General features: G+C 45.1%; 1 protein-coding gene across 1 annotated transcript; it reads right to left on the bottom strand.

Annotated features, from left to right (window-relative positions):
- Window positions 1-880: 880 nt before the first annotated feature.
- On the bottom strand, window positions 881-19,882 carry TMCO1 (transmembrane and coiled-coil domains 1). The gene is made up of 7 exons (XM_069789788.1): window positions 19,687-19,882; window positions 18,227-18,304; window positions 14,641-14,700; window positions 11,030-11,076; window positions 10,359-10,426; window positions 6,630-6,774; window positions 881-1,234 (listed from the first exon to the last, which is right to left on the bottom strand). Exons 1-7 carry the CDS (start codon window positions 19,754-19,756, stop codon window positions 1,136-1,138), a joined length of 567 nt encoding a protein of 188 aa, XP_069645889.1. The 5' UTR covers window positions 19,757-19,882; the 3' UTR covers window positions 881-1,135.
- Window positions 19,883-23,446: the final 3,564 nt, after the last annotated feature.

Here is a 23,446-nt window from a genome sequence, read left to right as displayed (position 1 = left end):
GATTTACTCTCTTGCCATCTATCTAGTCAAAAACTCCCAGTAAGAAGTACCACATGATAAACCTCTGGTCACAGAAACAAGAAATAATAGTCCCTAAGGGTACTGCCTGCTTCAGGAAAACTATCAGCCTAACTTGAGAGTGGCAGCAAGATTTATTCCCCCGTTTTAAACAAGGTGAGCAGGTTCCAGCCAACAAGACTGAGCCAGGTAGTTATCTGGTGAAGCAGAAGACAATGTAGAGAGCTTCCTGGCCTAAGAAAGAAGCCTTTTAAGATGCATACTGATCATCAGTCTGTTCAGCAGTAAACTAAGGAGCATGAAATAAAACGCTGCTCTCGTAACCACTCAGGCAATAAAACGTTCAGTACCAGTGGATGGTATTGACATAATTTAACAGTTCACTCAAGTTTGAAGGCCAGGTTTGTTTCTGTAATTGAGCAGATTCTGCCTAAGCAAGCAACTTTTACAGAAGCTGTGTAATGCCACAAAAATCTCTGTGGGGCTGTACTTTGCCACGAAGACACAGGCTGACAGTACATCCAGAAACACTTGCAACCTCCAAGGGCAGCCCGGCACAGAGGCAGGTTCCAGTGCCTGCAGTCACCTGAGCCAACAAAAAACCTCGCCCTCCATGCTGGAAGTCTTGCTAAGGGAGAACTAAGCCCACCTCCTTGCCCAGCTCGCTACTACACAAGACTAGAGCCAAGTCTTGTGGCTAAGAGAGTCACTTTGCAGCATAATTGTTCTGAATTTTCCAAACTGTCTACTTTGCAGATGCCACTCTTGCTTTCTGAGTTGATTTTCATGCCGCAAACTAAATCAACTGCACTACATCAATGTATTTCTACTTGTCCTACAGCACAATTAAGAGACATCTAAATAAACATGCCCATGCCATTTATTTCTCAGAAACACCAGAAACAAAAGGTCAAGTTATCTTCTGAGAACTTTCTTGGTTTGATGAGCAAACAACTGCTGGTAGAATACTCCAAATGGAAGATTTTTCCAAGACTGTAGCCAATACTGCATAGGCTGGTTTTGGACATGTGAAGCCTGGTGCAGAATCCCATCTGGTTACCTCCCAAAGGCAGTCTTGTGCACTGGTCAGACCTTCCCTGAAGGCTGTAACTGTGCTTTAGGAGAACTTCCCTGCCTGAGGTGGTGGACCAAGGAAGCCCCCTGCTTGTTTGGTGGCAGCCCGGGAAGGAGCAAGACCAAGCATCTTCTGGATGTTCTGCAAAAACAAGAACAGAAGAGCAGAATAGTGTCACACCATGACAAGTGAGACAAAGAGGAAGAAATCCCAACTCTGCTTGCAACTACAAACTTCCCACCAGTTCCAACAGATTCAGGTTCTCACCCACATAGCCTTACCAATCTGGCTACTATATATTGGACTTCTACCTCTACACATTCAAAAAAGCTTAGCACAGAGCCAGACAACCATCCACAATGGCTACAATTAGAGCCGGGCTACTCTTGCCCACCTCAGCAAAAGCTGCCTGATCCACAGCCTTAAATGATCCAAAAGCCTTAAATCCATATTTAGTTTGAAGGTTCTTTTCCACCTCCAGTTACACACCACACAGTCAGTTGGCAGGTACCTCATTAATGTCTTTGCACACAGGTTGGTTTAAAAATCAACCTACAATAGTTACCATTGCAATTTAACTGCTGTGCACACACAGGAGCAGGTTCCTAACATCTGCTCACAGGCAGAAACAAAGCAGCCCTCAGTTTTCACAAGTTCCAGAAACCACTGTTGATGGCAGTCATCAGAGCCTGAGGTTCTGCAAGCTGGCGAGGAAGGCTCGCTCCTAATGCAGCCAGAATTTGGGTCAGCAACATGGCAACCAGAGTGTGTGCCAAGTTCAAGTCAGGAGCTTAGGCACAGAATTAACATGAATACTAGTGATGCAGACAGAACAATGGTTCGGTGGAGACATGCAGTATAACAGGACATATGTAGCAAAACCCAAAACCTGACTATTGAGATGACCTCATCTGCATCTGAGCAGGGTGTTTCAGTGGCAAACAACAAACAAGGAAAGAATTAAGTAGCAGAGCCAGGCACTAGCTAAAAGCAGAATATTTAAATTTAATGTTTTTCTTTTTTTTTTTTTTGTGAAATTCCTTTTAAATTTTCCAACAGTGCAACTACAAAGAGCTACCAGTTCTTTCAGTTTCATCCTTCACTGTCAATAACTACAGGTCAAGATGCTGTTCATGCAGTGCTGGCAAAACAGGGACATCGGATGCAAGGGAAAGAAGAAAACAACTGTGTCCCCCTCGTGTCACTAGCTGAGTCCTGGCTATTGAGACAACCAAAGGAAGAAGGAGGATTTTCTTCAAACCCGAGTGTCCTCTGCAAAATAACTGTCAGAATAGGTCAGATAGCAAGGTCAGAGTTCTTGAACTTTTTGATCATGGAAGGAGAACAAACTAAAAAAAAAAAAAAAAAAAAAAAAAGAAAAAAAAAGGCAGTCAGAGCTTCATAATTCCACAGTAGCGAAATTAAAAAAAAATTTAAAAATCGTGAATCATTCCAGGTGGAGACTATGGAAAGGAGGTTTCAGCCTACACACAAGCATAAAAGTAAAGGAGGGGAACACCTGAAAAGGAATTACATCAGGTTTAGTCTGTGGCCTACATAAATCAGCCACTGGTTGATATTCAGTAACTGAATATATATGAGAGCATTTCACTGTGGGAGACTCCTTCGTGTGGTTCCTCTTCTCATAGCTTCCTTAGTCAAGAGATGGACAGAAAGGAGAAAACAAAAGCAGCTAAGGGACAGATTCAGCAACACCAGAGGGTGCTGCAGCGTTAGCAGCAGGCAGGACCAGGATCCTACCAGCTTTGTACTGGCTCACCAGTGGAGAAGAGCAGAGATCCTAACAGAGCATCCATGGAAGCAAAGAAGTGTGCACTGCCTCCTCGCTGTTCCTGTAAGTATCAGAGAGACAAGAACTGTGGTGCTGAAGTTTACTCCATCTGCTTGAACAGTTCCAAGAAGAGAGATGACAGCTTGTCTGTATGTGGATTCAAGACTACAGTCACTCTTGAGCATTATCCTTCCATAGTAGTTCCCTCCTTGCTGTGGAAGGCAGCTAGCCTCATGCACTAGCTGCAAAGCAAGTTTTGCTGGACAGCAATCCTGAAGTCTACACAGCTCAAAACACCAGGGCTGGGGCAAAGTCCAACAGAAGCCTGCCCTGTCTGCTGTGGGCCACGTTGCACAAGAAGTCTGCAGAGTCTACTTCCAACACAAACAAGACCATCACCTTCAGGAGAAGGGAGGGAAACCTGTAAGACTTAAGGATCCAAATTCCTCATCTGAGCTCTTCTGAACTTTCCTCAAATGACTGCAGGAAGGATTGGAGCTGCTTCTGCTTTTGTCTTCAAACCCACAAGGGGCCTGAAAGACAAGGCAGCGAGTTGCTCCCTGCCCCAGGATCAGGCCGTGTGAGAAAGTGCACTCCTGGCAGTAGGGATAATTGCTGGCTCCCTTTCCCACTGGGAACACACTTCAGAGAGAAGCAGCCTAATCTACAGTTCAAGCGTGTGCGAAAAGGAAGTGAAGACCAGCAAACGCCTGAGGAACAGCAGCATATTCCTCTTCACAAACAGCACAGGTGAAGGTTGGGAGCTCAGAAACAGGAGCGGGGACAGAGGATGTAACCCTGACATTATGCCTCCCGCCCAGCCCAGCAGCAGACTTTCCCAGCTGAAACCCAACAGCTCAAGGACCCTTGGAAGGCCTCTCCCAGCAACCCTCCTCTCTCCAAACAGGAAGGCAGGAGGAACTAGGGGACAGGATTTACGTGCCAGGGAGAGCTGGGAACAGTGCAAAGGAAGTTACTCACTGTGAGTTGACTATTTTGGGAGATGCTGGCCAGGTCACAGGCAGCAAGCTTCCCAGTCAGTGTTTGAAGAGTTTATCACCCCCACATGCCTGAGGACCACATGAAGAGACCACCTGATGCTGCTACTGCCCATCCCGCTAATGTCAATTTAATCACCGTCCAGTTAGTCTCCCTCCTCTCACATACTCCCCCGCATTTCCCTCCAGGTCACTGTTTTTTCACACACACATGAATTCCTCTACTTCTGAGTTCCACAGGGACATCTCTCTTCCCTGCCTTTGATCACTTCACAGGCAGCTTCAGGATTTAAGGGAAGGCTGAGGCTTGCATGGTCTCCCTTTGTTTGCAACCTGTCCCCTGACTTCTGGTACATCTCCACTCCTCCTCCTCTTGTGTCAGCAGCATCAAGCCAGATGCTAATTCCCACATCAATCAGTTCTCCTCCCTTGGGCTAACAGCTGTTTTGAAGCTGACCTGGCAAGATTTCCCCTTTTGCACACGGTGAAAGGGTCACAAAGCTTTCACCTCCAAGGTCACTCACTGGAAGCACCAAAAGCAAGTCTTTGGCACCATTTTAAGCCCTTAATTTCTTTCTTCCCCTCTCCCCAGCCTCTCACAGCGCTTCAAAGTCCTCTTCCCAATGCTGTTATCATTTAAGTTCCTTCAAATAGTAATAAAGCCAAGAGCAGGATGCCACCAATCACAGCTTCAGTTCCTAGCTCTTGCACAAACTAATGTGGCTGGTCTCTGCCCTTCCCTCCATGTAGCAAGGAGGAAGAAACTGAGCCGCCTAGCAGCTGGAGAACGGCAGGTATACTTAACCAAGATCATATAGATAAGGCAGCACTATGAAGACTGCAATCTAACACTTCAAAGCAAAAACACTTGATTGCTTTGAAGAAGGGTAACTTACGTCCTCCACAAGGCTATCAGCATGAACTCTCAAGCATAAGGGCAATTTTTTTTTCCCAGAATTTCTCTTGAAAGCCCATCCCACTGCAAACAGCTCAGCACTTCTGCCCAGAACCAGACAGGACCACCACCCAGTTCATGCTGTCTACTGATTTCACAATAAGAAACATCAGGAAATGCCCAGGACTAGAACTAACCACAGGAATTATATTTTTTGACAAAAAAAATCCATAGGGGATTTTTCAGCAAGGGAGTTCCCCAATCAACCCAATGGATGCAGAAAAATCTTGCTGATGGTGCTATTTATTTTCATATAATAATCTGCAACATTGGAAAGAAGGGACTTTTCATGCAACAGGTGAGTAACACAGGGCAGCACCAGACAAGATTGCCTGAAACAACAGCATCAGACCACAGTATCCCAGGAATTCAGGAAGATGATCCTAAGACATAAAAAGGTCTCATTTCTTTCAAAGCAGCAAACACTGTTCCAGTTACTGGGAAGTGAAACAAAACAAGATTTGTCTTGCAGCAAACAGAATAAGGAAGCCCCTGGCCTTTGGTACTCTGAAGCTGGCCCTGCTTGGAGTGAGGGGTGGGCCAGATGACCTCCAGATGACCCTTTCACCATAAATTATTTTACAATTCATTATCTGCTTTCGCACAGGACCAGATGCAGATCCATTTCAACACAAGCACCCAATTCGGAGGCCTATGAAGAATTTGATTCACTAGCATGCACTTTGTGACTAAGGGAACTCTCTATTATTAAGCTGCTTTATCAAGCTCATCCAAACTTCTGACAGCTGCTGGCATAACACGCCACTTCCTTTTGCTGATCTGCTTTAAGTCTTTCTAAGTCCCTTGGCACCCCCTGAGGAAAAGCTACAAGTCGGTCAAGGAGAAAAGCAGCAAGAATTCAGGAAGTGAACCAAAGAAAGAGGAAATATAAATACAGAAGAGCAGGTAATTTGCAGCTAGTTGCACCAGCATTCATCCAGCCCCCAGAGTCTATTAACTTATCCCCAGCACTCTCTGGGGAAATTTGGCAAAGTAGACTGCTGGTTGCACTGAGAAAGCCCACTCGTCCTCACCAGCCATTCTGCCACTTAAGCTGCTAGTGAACCTTGCTGAACAGGCACTTCCCTTACCCTTACTGGTGCTTGTCTTTTCAAAGGATGGAACTAACCAGCTTTACTGGAGAGCTATATGTAGCCTACTCTTGCCTCCTTATACCAGACCCCCTTTCTGTGTCACATCCCTAACACTGGGAGCCTTGACACCAAAGGTGAAGTTCTTAAGACCCTGAAAAAAAAAAAATCATGCAGTCAGCAAAAACAGGAAGGACAAACCCAAAAGTACACGTTTAACTCTTTCCTTACTTTTCTAGCAACTTTATGGACTGATTGAACCTTTATAGAACCTCGAGCCACCAAGCAAGTTTCCCCTAAAGATGCTACACTTCTCTTTTCTCACATTACTGTAAAAGTCATAATTACTAAGAAGCAGTACTTAGATTGGCTTCTGATGGAGACAATCTCTTGGTATGGCAATCCGCAAAGCTATCAGACACACACACACAAGGAAGGAACCATTTCTGCCAACTCTGCCCTAGCATCCTGGTGCAGGTCTCCAGTCAAGCCTTCCATACCGGTCCAGGATAGTGGCTATTTTTATGATCCCAACCTAGAATTGCTTTGAATATGAAGCATAGGAATGAAGGCAAACACAGAAACCACAAACAGATCAAAGATTATACATGCAAAACTGGACAGCAGTAATAGATTCCTCTATGTAGAGAGATGTGCTTTCCCTGCTCCAGGCATGCAAGAGACACAGCAATGTACTCACCTGTCTGATAGACATCGTGCAGAGAATGTAGAGGAAGATGAAGGAGCAGTCAGTATAATCCTCACCCAGAAGGTTGCGGTGGGAGAGACCTTGGATGTACGAGAGGGGGATAAATGGAAGCTTTGCGACCACTCGGCCATCAAATCTGGAAAAGAGAGCACTGGATCACAACTGGGGACAGTAAAAGAGTCTTTGACTATAGAAAGAACAAGTGAGCATCTTCAACAGGCCACCAGAGCAGATAAGACTACGTGGAAGGCCAGAAAGCCAAGCTGCCTTCTCCAGCCCACCTCTACATACACTACACCAAGGAGGCTAAATACACCTCTCTCACAAAGCCCTCCACACTCAGTCATCTACAGGGTAAGTAGGCTTCCCTCAGTAACAATTTTGCCACAGAGACAAAGTGTTTCATAGTAATTTAAGTGATCAGCTGGACAAGCTGTTGGTTTGTGAAACCTTGGTTGGTGTTTTGCAGTGTAGTGGTGCATTTTATTTAAAAGTCAAATTTAGCAGATCACTTCCCAGAACACAGTCAACACTTGAATAAAAGATGGATGACTATCACCCTGCCATATTGTCCAAGATGGACTCTCTGCTTTAAGCAGAAGAGCATTTTTTAAGCAGAGCATAAACGAAAGACACCTTTTCCCTTCCTAGAGCAGCTATACTTCTCAGCAAAAGAAGGATGCATAAGAGCCATCAACAGAATGGTTTTTAATATCAATAGTCTTCTCTGCATTAGCTCTGAAGACAAAGGTAGTGCAGATGCAGGATGATACCATGTTTTCCAAGCAGGCTGTCCTGCTCCTGGAACTCCTCCAGGTCCACATTCCAGGGCATCAAGCAGAGTGTGAATTCTGGCCAGTTTGCAAAGATTTCTCTCAACCCAGACAGTCAACCCAATCTTTTGAAGTAAGTGTGTATGATGCCTCATCAGCATGTGCATATTTGGATGTTATTTTCTCTACATGCGCTGATTTTCTAACAGGTGTTTCTTGTTTCAAGAGATCCTAAATGAGCGTTCTTTCCTGTGGAGATGCATTCACACAGTTACAGCTCAAACACACACCAACTTTGTTTACATCTCACAGGCAGTTTGGCAAAAGAGCTAGGAACGGATGTTTATCTCCCTGTAACATCCCCCAGTGGCTTAAAATTCTGCGTTATTCCTGCTGTGAGAATGACAAGTACTTCAGCAGTAGCATCCCAAGGTACCTGCTTTTAATTCCAGCAGGTTTTCACAGTCATCGTGAAGGGATACTGAAATGCACAACTCGGAGTGAGACTGAGAACTGACTGCATTAAAAAGTTTCTGACAAGAAAATTGAGACATACAGAAGCTGATTTCTTTCCTGGGACAAATCCCATCTGCTTAGAGGCCACCACCGCTACAGATCTTGCTGCCCTAGCATAACTTTTAAACCACAACAGTCACTCAGCTGGTCACCCTCAGCACAGCATTCTGCTCTTTGGGTTTAAACCAGCCTTCTTGACACTTACATATCCCTCCAGCATGGTCCACCCTGCTGTCCCATTACTACTGACACTCTAAGAAAGAGAGCCAGTCATCACAGTAATTTCCATTTTGGCTAAGCTGACACTTGGCAAAGGTGAGGTGTCCAGCCACAGAGTAGCAGCGTCTGCACAGTACTTGTCCAAAGGGCAGCACATCATGCTACTTCCATGCAATTCCTGCTCCTTTTGTCCCCCAGAGCAATGAACTCATTCAAGAACAGGAAAGGCAAGCAAATGAGGCTACAGCCATTGCAGGTGTCAGCCACCCTTTTCCTCCTTTTCCTACCACACCTACAAAGCCTCCATGGATGACCTGACAGTAGCAGCTTCCCAGAGGGAGCCTAAGAGCCTCCTAAATTCCTAACTGGAGTACTCTCCTCCTGAGACAAGCAGCTGCTCTTTATGATACATCAAGAGAATGACAATATGTGAGAACCAGTTCCATCAAACCATTCTATCAGCTTCAAACAGTGCAGATACAACCCACCAAAGCTGCAATTCAGATACAAATGCACTAGGTAGCTTGTACTGAGACCAGGAGCAAAAATTTAACTATCTAGCCCCAAAGGCCAGACAGCAAAATCTTTGGATTTTAATTCAATAGCCTTGGCTATTAGCAAGAAAGCTATTTCAATTCAAACAATCAGTGAGTTCTCTGGATACTCCTGCTGTTCATGTTCAGGTTCCCTCTAAAGAAAGGAGTCAGTTAAATGAAAGATATGCCCAAAAGCTTCATGTCAACTCTGTGTCTAATAGCATGGCCTCTGTGGGCAGGAATCCTCAACAGAGGAACAAGACAAACTTGGTGGTCTTAAAGGGGAGGAAACCAATAAACTGATTTTTCAGATTAATATCTATGGAAGGAGGAGTCACACAGGATTTAACCAAGATCAATTCCTTCATAAAGCTCTTAATGAACTTACAGTCCTGTAACACTTGTCAGTCGTAGCATACTCTGAACAGCCTCTTCCCACTCTAGGAAAGTGGGCAGAGTAGGGTGGGTTCTTTTAGTTTGTTTTTCAGTTTCTTTCAGGGGCAGAGGTGGTGGTGGTGTTTGTATTGCATCCAAATAGCTAGGCAAGCACTTGAAGGCCTCAGGTGCAGCACTGTAAATCCCCCACAGACGCTATGTTGCTGGGCACGTGACTCACAACGCACCTCCATCCTGCTCAGGGCTGCACTGAAATGAGACATCAATGACTCAAGATCGTACCCAAATTTTAAAGTCCTTTAGCACTGTTTCCTCTGCTCAGTTTCACAGCATTCCAGAGAATGCTAGATGCTGAAGTCTGACTAAGCTGAATAAATAAAGAGTCCACACAGTGGCACTTCTGTTATTATGTTGCCCCCTGTTTGCAATTTACCCACCCACAGATCTGCAGTAAAATAACAATTGACTGTATCCTGGGGACTGCCAGCACAGAGGCCAAAGGTTTTGGTGCCCAAGAACGTAAATTCCTGTTTGCAGGACAAGTATACTGCCCAGATTTTAAGTAGCCTCCCAAAGGTTATACTAACCATATTCACATCATCTTCAGATTTAACAGCCAATGGGAAGTTCACATTTCAAGACTGAATCAAGTTTTAAAAGTCAAGCAAAGTCTTTCAGTTTTGCATGTCTGAAACAAAGCTGTCTATAACCATGCAAACCAGTTTCGGATTTTTTTGTCTTTGTTTTTTTAAAACTAGACCTATCCCAGGTCATTTTTAAAGCAAATGAAGATTACAGCCCATGCCTGGACCTGTTAGTGCCTTGACTCGGATCACCTTAAGTAGAGCAACAACAAACTCTGCAATTATAGCTCATTTCTAAGGGCAAGGGAGCCGACCCAGTTTTGCTTCTGAGAGCATTCTTTGGTCATACTATTATAGCACAGCCAAAGAAGCTGAAGACTGTAGCTGCTTGCCTGACATCTACCAAACTTGCCCTAATCAAGATGTTCCCAAGCAGAAAGGATGTCAGAGTTGTGTCTAGATTGAATGCAATTTGTTCAATTTGACTGCATTCAACATGCAGTGTTCCCTGTTGAGCAGAACATGCGCACGGTAACCAAACAACCACATCTTCATATAAAATATTGATCCATTTTATACAGATCAGTTATGGTTCTTGGAGGGACTCTGTCACTGTAATGCTTCAGGTTATAGACGGAAGGTGGAGAATATATTCACCATGAAAATTTCAGAAAAATCCAGAAAGTTGATACTTACATGGAGTTAAACATTCCCATCAAGGCAGTGAAGCAGAAGCCAATGGCAAACATGGATTTCATCCGAACCTGCAAGCAGAAAGGTCAGGCTTGTCGTTTTGATTATCTCTACGCTGAAGGATTATGGGCTCACACCCTTAAGAACAGGCTTTGTACAGTATCACTGGAATCTAGAAGGAAATAAGATGACCCAGAAGGCCAAAGGGATTGTAAAAGTGACTGGAGAACTCCCAAAGAGGAGTTTGGTCAACAGCTGGGTACGAAGGCAGCCACAGAGAGGACCACTGATGTGAAGAGCTGCTTCGGGGGGGGGAGTGCTCAAGAATTGTCCTGTTACCTTCCACAGGTTAGTTTTTTCCTTAAGCCTATACAACCAATCAGCAGGCAATCATTATGAAGACAGAACTTACAAGAGGAAGTCAGACAAATTAATTCTATTTTGAAAACATCATGGGAGGCTTATAAAGATGACAATAGCTAAGGTTGGGCATGAGATGAGGCAGTAACTGCTGGAGAACTCTGTGGCTCATACTAAAATCTGTAGCTATGAGAGATAATCCAGAAGAACCTGTCAGGAAGAAAAACCACTGTATCTGCCAATTGAACAAAGTCTTTCTGTCGGAAGTCTGACTGAAATCTTCAGCAGTCAGGAACTGGCTTTAATTTTCTTACCATTGACAAGTCCCTGTTGTTATTCTTCAGTTTCTCTTCTTGTCTCTCTGGAAAGACAAAAACAACAACAGTTATAATCAGTTATAACAACCTAGAAACCACAGTGTTTTCATTTCCAGGAAGACTTAACCTTCTTGGCTCTCCAAACAAATAACACTTCCAAAACCAACTCCAGCTCTCTATGCCAGACAGTATAAAGTGAAAAACTGTACATAGCCAACTGCTTCTCCATCACAGCAACATGCAGCAAAGCAGGCACAAAAGAGGAGGAGGCTAGAATCACACATTCAGCACTTTTGAAAGAAATGCACAGAATCCCAAATTTGCTAACTCAACCAACTGACACAGTAGCATGAGCAATGTTGCCAGAAAACAAAGACAGTGCCTCTATATCACACTTCCGAAAGAGAGCAGTCTCAATTTGCTGCACACCAGGCTCACCATTACAAATACATTATATAAGGATTTTATTTTGGAGGTGTCAGAAGGGACTCTGAAACTGTACACAGAGCTGGGAGCTGCACCTCAGCAAGGCTAAGATCCTGATGGTCTTAGTAATGACTTTTGGACCCTTGTTACACCTGAAAGATTCTCCAAAGACGAAAGATGCTTTCTACATTAATTTCAGTAATGTGTGTATTACTATGCTTTGCAGAGAATATTTTAAAATACTACTTCGGAAATTTAGTCTGTCCTTAAGTCATCACAAACTTCAAAGACGCCCAGTTTTCTGGGAGGGCATTTTCCATGCCCCTCACTGGAGGACTGCTCTGGCCTCCGGCATTATCCACCACTTGTCACCCTTCTTGTCCCATGTCCCTGTCGTCCCCTGTCCACTGTGCTCCTCTCAGACTGAGGATCCAGAGGGGCAGCCAGGGCTTGGAAGCAACACCTAGCTGAAGTAAGGATGTGGATGATGAAGAAATATCCAGAGAACAGCGTGAGTGAAGAGAGGGGGGGATGCAAAAGATCTGTCAGGGGCTATCCAGCACATGAGTTGTCCAGCGGATCTCTGCTGGAGTTTCAGTACAAGAGGCCCATGGCACAGAAGCTCAACAGTTATCTTTCAAGCCCCTGCTAAATACAGGGACTCACAGTAAGTGTTATGAAAAGCAATAGCAATGCCTCTATCCAATTTCTTAGAATCCTCACTGCTATTTTCAATTGCTCCTAACTACAAGCCATCCCCTCTGGCAGGAACTTTCCAGACACCTGCTTCCTGACCCAGGTGGAGAATTTTGTTCTGGGACATTTGAGCAACCACAGGCCAGCTCTTTAGGAATCACATTTGGCACAAATACTTGTTTTTTCCCTCTGCTGCATAACTAACCATCTATTTAGATGGGTTAAAGGTTACATAGGGATAAAGAATACAGCCCTGATCCCCTGATAGACCTGACCTGTTTCTCACCCATTTCTACAAATTCAAACAAACAGGCTCTGGGTGTCCTACCGCCTTACATAAATGTTCTGTTCCTGTCCAAGTCATCATAAGCAGCATTTAAGTACTTTGCTATACAGCTGGGTAGAGGCACAGAGAAAGAGAACTGGGTCAACAAGCAGCACCCTGTAGTCCAAAAATCTTCTTATTCTGCTAATTGGAACACAAACCACAAGGATACAGGTATACAGCAATATTATTTGCCAGCACTGGTGTTTTGTTTTTTGTTTGATTTTGTTTTGCTGTCTACCCAGCACTCATGGGAGTCCTAGGAACATCACTGTCTTTTCTTCTAGGGGCACATGGACGCAGAAAGCAGTAGCAAAGTTTAAGATAACAAATGCACTCCTTAAGCTGAAGTGACAGAAGGCTGCATCATGATGTTAAAGGTGTCCTGTTCCAGCAGTGTGAAAGGTGATTCAGACACAATGTGACTGAAGTTGGTTCACTTTACACTTAAAAAGTTTGATAAGTAGGAAACACCAAATTAAGCCTTCCCATGCAACTTTCACCCTATCTGCTTGTGCATATGCATGATTCATCCCTTACGTAACCAAGTAATATCACACAAACACCTTCTGCCTTCTCTGTGCACAAAACAGATGGCAGCTGAGGCAGGTCTGTACCACACCTGTGACTTATCTGTAATGCCTCAGCTTTTTTTTTTTTTTTTTTTAAACTAGAAAGGTAGTATTTAAAGGAACTCCAGCACAAGTAAGTTTGCTGTTACAACAATGCTACATCTTACAGAATGATTTGATATCCCGCAAGTTACTGGGATCAGATTTCAAAAGCAGCTAGCAGCTGTGAGTCATTTTCTGGACGTCCAGCTTGACATTTAGGGACTGATTTTTCAGAAACACTAAGAATTCAGCTTTGCCTCTTTGCCTGAAAACAAATGAGACACTTAAGTTATGCAGCACTTGCAAAAAAAAAAAAATCTGTCTCAGTATCTTAGGCTTGGCCAGCAAGCATCACAGCAAACAAAATCAGTGGTCATTTCCTAAGTTCTGTTCTTAGTCCCTTTGTGCTTTGTTTTAAATTTGCAAAACAAGATTATTTCAGTGTATAAAAAAATTGGTGGAGCATCTGAATTCCTCAGATTCTACTGTTTATTAGTTTAGTCCAAGCACAAGTAAAATATTCTCTACTAGGAACTTAGCTTGGATGGTGCCCTGCAGAAAAGTCACTGCCACACATTAAAAAGTGACCACATGTAACAACAGCATGTAACATTAAAAAGTTGTCTTATCCACCAAGTAGTATTCATCCCATGCATGGATTATTCAAGATTAAGAACTGAAAATGCACAAGAATAATAATTTTGGCTCCTGTCCCTTCAAGAGTCTGGAGATAACAGGTTTTATACCTAGGAAGAACTCTTTGAAGATATGTTTATAATTATTCCCAAGCTTTATACAGATCAAATGACTAATCCAGCTACCTGGTGTTACAGAGGAATGAGGAAACCAACTCCCAGGAGCTCTCAGAAGTGTTCCTGCCATGATTTCTGTAATAATTCAGCTGAGCTTTGCTGCACGTTTTAGAGTCCTGCAGATAACAGAACTTTCTAAAGCTCATGTCCATTAAACATCTACCACATTGTTCTTAACATAGTTCAGTAGTTAAAGAGTTACCTTTACCCAGACTTAAGCTGATTGACAACGAAAAAGAATGGAAAAATAAAACACTACTTACAAGCAAAACTAATTTATCAAACTTGAAATAAACCCAAGCACAGTTAACATGCAAACACTTTCAGCTCTGAAGTGTTCAAATTAGGAGAAAACCGTATGATGAAAAATCACAATCATACAGTCATATAGGTGTTGCAAGCTGACAGTGCACTGCAGCTTTGACAACAGAAGTTAATAACAGTCATGGATATAAAAGCTCAAATTGGAGAGAAAGGCAACCAGTTCAGCAAGAAGTGCTGCTCCTCTCAGTGATGCTGCCCTTCTCTGCATTTGACTAAAACCATCAGGAAGCTAGATGTCTCCTGTCTTGGAAGAGTAAGGCAGAAGTGTTCACATTCCAGTCATCAGGCCAGGAATCAGCTCTAGTACCACTTTAAATGAATAGTTTTGAACAGAAGGAAAGGATAATCACTTCCACAAGTTTCTCAACTTTCCCCCATTCTTAGGGCACCGCAGTCCTCTCCCAGTCTTACCTATTTTCTTTTTCTGCTGTCGGCCTGCTGATTCAGTTATTGTTTCTTTCTTCTTTTCCACTGCCAAGCGAAAAGAAAGATATTCCATTATTTCTGCATAGGGATACCACCACACCTTTTCCACACACCAAACAAAGCATTTTATTCCTTTAGAGAACAGGGGCACAAAAGGAACCAGGTATGACTAAGAATGTATTCAGAATCTACAAGTTATAAACCACCAAGGCTGACTCCACCAAACACTTAAAAAAAATGTCAAAACCCTGGATATCAGAATATTTAAAGGGTTAATTTTAAAGTCTGTCAAGAGCCCATTACATTGTTAACTGAGCAGTCTGGGGACAATTTTGGCTCAAATGACCCTTGCTGATTTGTCATTAGTACTAGACAGTACTTTTGATTCAGCAAGTGTAATGAAAAGAGCTTTGTGGCAAGCTCTGCTCCCGATTATCTGCAGTGGGAAGCAGAATACAGGGAAAGCTTGTGTTCTCATACATCCCTTCTTCACAGGCAGGCATTCTCAGGGGAAATGCTGTCCAAGCAGTCAGCTACAGCCTCTCCATTCTTCAATTAATTAGTACTGAAGCATTTCCAATATTTTAAAGTAGGAGCCTAAGTTCAAAGTTACTAAAACCCCAAATCAGACACTCACCAAGCATCTGCAAACAACTACCACTGTAGCAAAAAAAGCTAATATAAAGCCAGCATAGTGAACTTATAACACAGTAAATGGGCTGCTCATCTGAAAACACTCTTCTGCTGACAGCAAGAGCAGCTTTTCCAGAAGTAAGAGACATCTTAATTGAAGACGTATAACAAGAGTACTACGAGAAGTGAGGATGATAAAGCATGACTAGGGTCTAACAACAGATAGCAGCCTTTTTTTACTCTAAACTCTACGTATCTGTAGCATATCTACTCTACCAACAAATAGACTTGGCTCCTTGTTAGCTCACAGAATCAGCTTAGAGACACGAGCATTAGGATTCCTCTCCCACATGAAGTACTACCTCAGCACAGATCTTCTAGCCTTGCTTTCAAAGCACAGGTGAAATAAAGACAGCCAACCTTCCAAGTCACACAAGGATTTGTAGTGCTGCCTTCTGAAATGCCTGTGACACGCAAGTCAGTCACAACTGCTGAGAAAACCACACTAGCCCAGACAAGATACCGAAACATAATCTCTTCCATGGCAATGCAGTAAGACACAATTGTTTTTCCCAAAGAACAAGCATATCTCTGATGAGCAGGCTAGTATAAGGGGAAAAAACATGAAAGTCTGCTCAGAGGGAATGCTGGAGAGAGGTGCCAGATGACACAACACACCCAGTGCTCACAGAATGCTCTCTCCATAACCTTCCTTTTGCCAAATCCAGCTGGGGGATCCCGATCAATCCATCCCAACTGTAGTCCACATAGCCCCATGGCCCCCAACTCTAAACCCAACTGGAGAACACTGACTCTCAGGCCTACCTATTGCTCTCAGCCCTAACAAGATGGCTCCTCCAAACCATAGCTTCACTCTAGACAGAGCTATTGAGCCTTATGCCAACAGCAAGAACTCTACAGCCCTAATTCCCTTACGGTTTGAGCAGAACAAACAACTGTCAGGCAGTCTAGCAAGCCTGTCCGTGGGAACATGCACAACAAAACAGCAGCAATTCTAGAGAGAGGCTTCAGCCTTCCAAATTTACCACTACACTTACCCCAGAACACTTACTACAATCTCTGCAGCAGTCCTGGACAATGCTGTGCCTCTCAATAGAAACAAGAGGACAGGAAGAGATGAAACTAAGGACTGTGAGTAACAGTGTCAGCTCAAGCACACTACTTGGCCCATTTGTTTTTACAAATCCTAAGGATCGCTAGGACTCTCATGGGAGACCTTAAATATCTCAAATGTGTTTTTTCCTGTTTCAGATGTGTTAGATAATAGTTGAACGGTGTGGCTCAAGTGGCCTACTTTGCAAGTTTTCTGTGAGCCATCAGGTCAGCCAGCTGTCCTTAGCACAGGAGGGGGGGGGAACCCCACCCCACAACAAAACAAAAATCAAAGCTGAATTTTTAGTGATTCCTTATTCTGTTTTACTTTTTTTTGTTGGGGGTGGGGAATCAAACAAGGAGGTTAGAAACTAACTGAGATGCATGAACTTCACATCTTTCCCTTCACAGATTATAGCCTAGGTATGAGGAGAGCTATAAAAACAAACAGCATTAAACTTTTACAGCAATCATTAAGCCCCAGAGATTAAACCCTGCTAACTGCTCTCAGAGCTCCACAGCAAAAACATACTAGGACATTAACTCTAATTTTCCAGCTGGGTTCCAACTACTTCCCTAACTTGCTCTTCTGGGACTAATTCTACCCTACACATTTTTGTCAGCCAAGTGGGATTAAAGTCAGGCAGGCAGAGATGCAATCCCCCATCTGATTCTGCTGTGATGACAAAAGCCCGTAATTTATGAGCTGTGACACAAGCATGACTATACTTCAACTCTTCAGTTTATTTTGCCCAGGGGAAGGCTGGCATAAGCTAGACTGAAAAGAGCACACTTTGATAATATTGTTGTTTCACACACTAAGAGCGCTGACATCATGGTGAAATATTTTTAAGGTAAAGCCAGCTCACGTTTGGCCCCAGTTGTGTGCTGTCTCTTACTGCTGCAACTTGTGTAGGGTACATACAATTGAGTTTGAAAGATCAGCTGAATTTCTCCTCTGCTCCTTGGCTTCCAATACAGACAGGTCCATTGAAACACTCCAGGCCCAGACCCTCCTGTTTACCATTCCCCTCAGACCCTCCTGTTTACCATTCCCCTCAGACCCTCCTGTTTACCATTCCTCTTAACATCTGATGCATACCTTCTGACTGCTCACCCTCAGCCCTCTTTTCCTTTCCTCCCTCATCCTTTGTTCAACACCTCCCAGGCCTCGCAGATCTCATCTCTGTGGAAGTAACCTGGGACTTTTTTTCCTAATCAATTCTATTTGTTTCCAGTTTACACTAGTATAATTTATTTTTATATCAGCTAATAGCTCAGACTTTTCTATCATGACTTTGTCTTTACTCATCCCCCACCATTATTCATCACTTTTACTCCTTACATCTAATGCTTTCCTCTCACAGTATTCATTATTCAACCCTAGTTCTTTCTTACTGCAGACCTCAAATTCTCCACTGCCCTTGAAAAGCAGAAACTGCATCTTTCAACTTACTTCAGGCACCTAAAGGAATCTACAGAGACTGGCTACTCATGTTCAGAAAAAATATGCCAGTACTGATCTCTTACTCTCTCCTGTCCTCCATTAAGAGCAGGGGCAATTCAGACAACACAACAAGTTTTTGTACCAACTTTCCCTCCAGCAAAAGGCAAGAATTAAAGACAGAAATAAGTCCCCTCAGTACAAATTTGTGTAACTTGTAAAATTAGGCTCCTATGAAATCCAAGCTGAATAACATTCTCTCCCTCAGCAGAAAAGGCAGCAGGAATTTCTCAGAGCACAGACTATTCAATTTGACATCTGCTAAAGCAGGATGTAACAGGAGCAGCAAGACACATTATCTAATATCTGAAAAGTACTTACGTTTCTTGCTCTGTTTTTCCACTTCAGCCTTTAATCTCTTGTATTTGTCTGTTCGGTATACCAGCACCCAAGTTATGCCTGAAACAAATACTCAGCAAGTAACTAGATAAGTAGAGACCTCTTGCAATAATAGGGATATGAATTAGCAAATACATATGCAAAAAATACACGTCATGTCTACAAAAGCACATAATAATATGGCAAAGGCACCATAAAGCACCAGCAAGCTGTATCATCACTTTCCTTCAAATCCCCTTCTCAAGTTCCATGTAGCAATGGTGCCTACAAAATAAAGGTCTTTAGAAGTTACCAGCTATCTCACTGAGCACTGTTGTTTTGTGGGACTCAGTCAGTTCCTTCATGCTCATATTTACCAGCTGTTGCTCACCTTAAAACCAGAAGCTGATTAAAGCAATAAACATCTTTGTGTTCTGCATCTTCATAGAACCTAATTAAGGCCCGAGGAATAACTCCCGCTCCTACCAGGACCTGCCCATTAGCAGTAGCACATTTTGAAAAGGCAAATAGAGATATTAAGCTAGAAGAGACCTCAAGAGATTCTCCCATCTAAATCCTTGCACTCAAACATGATCAAAACGAGTTGTGCCACAAATGCAGAACCAGTGGTTTCTTAACAGTTTAATCTGAGCTCCTACACAAAGCTTTTGGACCTTTTTTTTTTGTTTTGGCTTGACAACAGGGCTGTGCTGCTGAGTCCCAGGGATCACCAGCTGCAGAGAAGGGAACTCTGTAGATGCTTCTGAGGTCAACACAGCTTTATGCTGTGAAAGGCAACGGATGTGTACACCATCTAACCCCAAATGCAATGAAGTAGGGCTCCTAAAAAGCAAATATCATATTGTACCTGGGACTCTCCCTGATCTTGAATGCCCAAAGACAGCGTCTTGCAGCTCTGGGATGATGGAGATTTGGGGATATAGTGCAGTGCCAGGAACAGGGAGCAGCCTATTACTTTGACTACCCTAAAAGGCATCTATCCAACCCATCCTTAAAAAGCTGCACCCATTTCAACACCCTACCATTTAAAAAGCCTTTTCAAGCAGCCCAAGTCATCATCATTGCGAGTTCTGGCGATTTCCTCACATCTTTCTCCCAACAGCTACAGAAAGCCACCAGTGTCCTCTTTCAGGCACACTGAAAACTGTTAGCCCATCCTCCCATAGCCTTCCTCTTTCTTGAGGAAACAAACCCAATCCCCACCACTTTGCATCATAGGCCAGTTTTGCTCAAGAGTTATTCACTGCTGTTACTCAAGCTCACCCCCCAGCCTTCAGGGGCGACGCGGCACAGGCGAGGAGCAGCCTCCTGCCAGCCCCCTCCCGGTCACCCCGGGCCCTCCCCGCGGAGGCCCCAAGGCCTCCCCACTCCGCCAGAGCCCAGCCGGGACAGGCCCCACCGGCCCGCTGAGGCAGGGACGCCGCAACCCGCCCGGCACTCACCCTCGGCCAGCAGCGCGGTGCACACGGAGATGAAGACGATGAGGAGGGTATCGGCGAACATAGTGCTCATGGTGATGCCGCCACCGCCACCCACCCCCACACACCCCCCCCGGTAACGCCGCCGCGCTCCCGGAAATAGACCCCGCCACCCGGAAGCTACCGGAGGGTCACGTCGCCTAGCAACGGCCGGAAGCGAGCACCCACGCTTCCGGGAGACGACGCCAGCCAATCGACGCGGCTCTGGGACAGAAACCGCGGGAAGAGCGAGGGGCGGGGAAAGCGCGAGGAGGCGCCGCTCTGATTGGGCGAGGCAGCTGTCAATGCTGGCGGCGGGGCCCACTCCCTCCCGCTGGCCTGGGGTAGCGTGGCCTGGTGCCGCCGTGCAGCCTGTCATGGCGGCGGGGGTCTGCGGGTACGGCGCTCTTTGAGGACCGGGACCAGACGCTTTCCCTGCGGCCGGAGGGGCCGTCCTCCTGCCCTAGCACCCCCGAGTCCCTCACACCTGGGCCTGGGGGTGCCCAGGCCTTGCGCAGGGCCTGCAGTGGGGTTCCTGCTGCCTGCACCACTCTCCCCGCGTCTTGCTGGGCCGTGGGGCCCCGCACGGCTCCCTCGTGAGTCGCTCTGAGGCCCTTTCCGGGGGAAGACGCACGAGGCGCTTGCTTTTGTTGGCCATACCCCTCACGGTCACGAAGGGGTTGGCTTGGAGCAGCCTTCCTGGTTTCTAAAATTGTGCCCTGGGTTAATTTGCCAATGGCATGAATGTCCTGTTAGTGTGTAGCAGCAGGCGGCGTTTTCTGGGGTCAAATATTTATAAATACTGTTGCCTGCCCTTTACCAGGATGTGTTGTGGGCCCATGCGCTCCTCATATGGCCAGCAGCGGAGTACTGCGTTCAGTGATTCAGAGGGCTGGAAGCAGGGAAGTAAATTGTACATTGCTGCGCGTGCGTAAAATATTCGCAGATGGGATGGGACTAAGAAGGAACGCTAACGAGGACAGTGAAATAATGGCAAGGATTTAGCAGAGAGACTAATTGACTTTTATTGAGGTTCCCGCAGTTACACCTGGAGCAACAGAACTAGACCAAATCCACAAGTTGTAATGGGGTAAGGAGACCTAGAAAGCAGAAATACAGAAAAGGAAACAGGGCAGGCAGGGAAGGGCAGGTTTGCGCCTGTCCTTGCGGAACAGAGGAGTCTGCCATCAGTGAAGAGCGATGCCCTGTGGGATTACATGCGCAGAGCTGAGTGAAAAATAAGGAACGTAAAAAGCCCCACCATCACCCTTAAATGCTCCACTCAGAAAGACGGGGACAAAACCATAGTTCAGAGAAAGCAGCGCAAGTAATAAGTGAGGGTGTGAGATTAGACAGCAAACAAATCCTCCGGAGCCTGGTGACATTTGCATACAAGGAAACATGAAAGCCACATGCGTGCAGGTGACTGTGCAATGAGTCAGGCATTACTGAAAGTTGCAGCGAAGGACCCTCTGTGCCCCGAGGAAGGTTCCAGCGTTGCCTCCAGGCACAGGGAGCTTTCTGCAGCGTTGGGGGAGAACTGAGAGTAGAACCTGGCAGTAAGCAACGGGAGTCCAATGGGAGTGAGAGCCACCAGGGAGACAGGCATGAAATTAAGGATGGATATTTCAGTTTAGGGTGAGCAGCAGGGAGATATTAAGAGCTGATGATGTGGCAGGACCCATGATAATATTTTATGCCCTGCTGTGTGCCACCTCATGCACTTGGTTGTGCTATATGCTGCCCTCCACCCTCTCTCCCTCTCTGTAGAGCTGCCTGGCTTTACTGGCTGTGAGATGTATCAGTATCAATCAAGGCAATATTTGGAAATAGTTTCTCTGATACCGATATGGGAAACAATTCCCACGATATCGGTTATCAATACTGAACATGGTCTTTCACAGAACGCTTGTGCGGCAGAAGCCAAGCTAGGAGGAGATGGTCAATGACATGAACCTCTTTCCCCTCTAGTGTCTGTGCTTTGAGCTGGAGGTAGGGCTCAGGGCTCTTTGTAATTTCATCCCGTCATTTTGAATCACACCAGGATCCTTATCAGCAGGTTTTTTTCAGACAACAGAAGGCATATTACTCTCAATGGCATTTCCTTTTTAAAACAGCATTCTGTGCTTTGATCAACATGTAAAGGACAGATGAAGAGTTGGGTGCAGTTTGAGTCGATCTAACAAGCCTGAGATATAAGAAAAAGGGAAGCATTTGCATAATACATAGCTCTGGATGCATGAGCTAGGGACCAGTGCAGTCTAAAAACATTCTAGACACAGCAGAGGTAATATTTATAGAGGTAACCTTGAAACCAGATTAGAGAGAGACATGTCCAAACACATTTCATATACAGAAGTCTCCAGGCTTAAACTGAACAAAAGATTAAGTTGCTTTGCATGGTATGTTAGTGACCAGCAGCTAGGATGAAGAGTGTGTAAAATTCTCAGATAAGTTTTAAGGAAAGATGCCATCTAAAACTAACTGGGACTTGGATTTAATTCACTTCCAGTTTACAGCCCTGGCCTGGTTTTGAAAGAGACGTTAATCTGATCTTTGCAAATTCTCCTTGTGTTCTGTATAAATAAGCCCTGAATATCCTTAGCCCGTACTCCTCGAGGGCCCGTCAAGAGGCATTTGCTTATCCTTCCCTCTACAAGTGTGTCTGCTCCTGCCACGTGTCAAGCGTCTGGTTTAGAAGGGGAACTGGCGATGAAATGCCACAATGGGCATCCTGCAGAGATGCTCAGCCCTGAGGTGGACGAACAGCACAGTCCAAAACAGCTTCAGCACAGCAGAGGTTTTGATCTGCCTCCAAGCAGGGCAGCAGAGAGGCTGGCAGCAGTGAGCCTCTCTTGAGAAGCAAATAACCCGGAGGTCACAACACGCTGAGGGGGTTTTGCCATTCAGATATGAGTGTGTTGGTGTGGGGGTAAGAAAGAAGAGCTGTGAATAGCTGCTGGGGCCCGGCGGTGTGCGCAGGAGCCGTGCCCACAGTCAGCGCTTGGAAACTGGCATGAGGCCGTGGGAATCCGCTGGAATTCATCCCCGCAGGAAGCTCTCGTCCGCATATAGCACTTCCTCCCCTGGCACTGGCCGTGCGCAGTGCCATGCTCCAATGCCACAAGCTGCAGTCCGCGGGGGCACGGCTGGAGGAGAATTGGGAGCGGTGGGAAGAGAGGGGCCATGCCTTCCCAAGGAGATCCTTTCTCACATCCTGCGTGATGAGGGCTGGGACATGGGACCCATCCGGCAAACATTTCCACACCTGTTTCGCTGTATTGAAGTGGGAAGTTAAAAACCTTGCTGAAGCTTATGGTCCTGTGAACAGGGGCAGGAGGAAGGTTAAGGCATTGCTTAAGCCATCTCCTGCCCCAACGCAGGATCAACTTTACTGAAACCTTTTTATACGGGAGCTTGCTTAGTGCATTTTTTTTAAATCCTCAGGAATGGAGAGTCCTTACTCTCCCTAAACAACCTATTCCAGGCCTTAACCATTCTCACACTGAGAAAATGTCCCTGAATGTCTATCCTGAATTGCCCTTGTTGCAATTTGAGCTGGCAACATTTTGTTCCAATCCCCATGGGTAAGAGAAATGTATTCCCTTCCTGTTTGTGGCAGCCTTGTATGTATTTGGAAAAGGTTATCATGTGTCCCCGCAGGTCTCTTCCCCAGACTAAACACACACAGTTTAGTGCAAAGCTGGGCCTCAAGCTGTTCCCGAGACCCCACTGGAGACTCTCC

The sequence above is a fragment of the Haliaeetus albicilla genome, chromosome 8 (assembly GCF_947461875.1).
Source record: "Haliaeetus albicilla chromosome 8, bHalAlb1.1, whole genome shotgun sequence".
Lineage (NCBI taxonomy): Eukaryota > Metazoa > Chordata > Aves > Accipitriformes > Accipitridae > Haliaeetus > Haliaeetus albicilla.
Note: the sequence above shows the minus strand (reverse complement) of the source record. Positions and strands in the feature narration are given on the sequence as shown.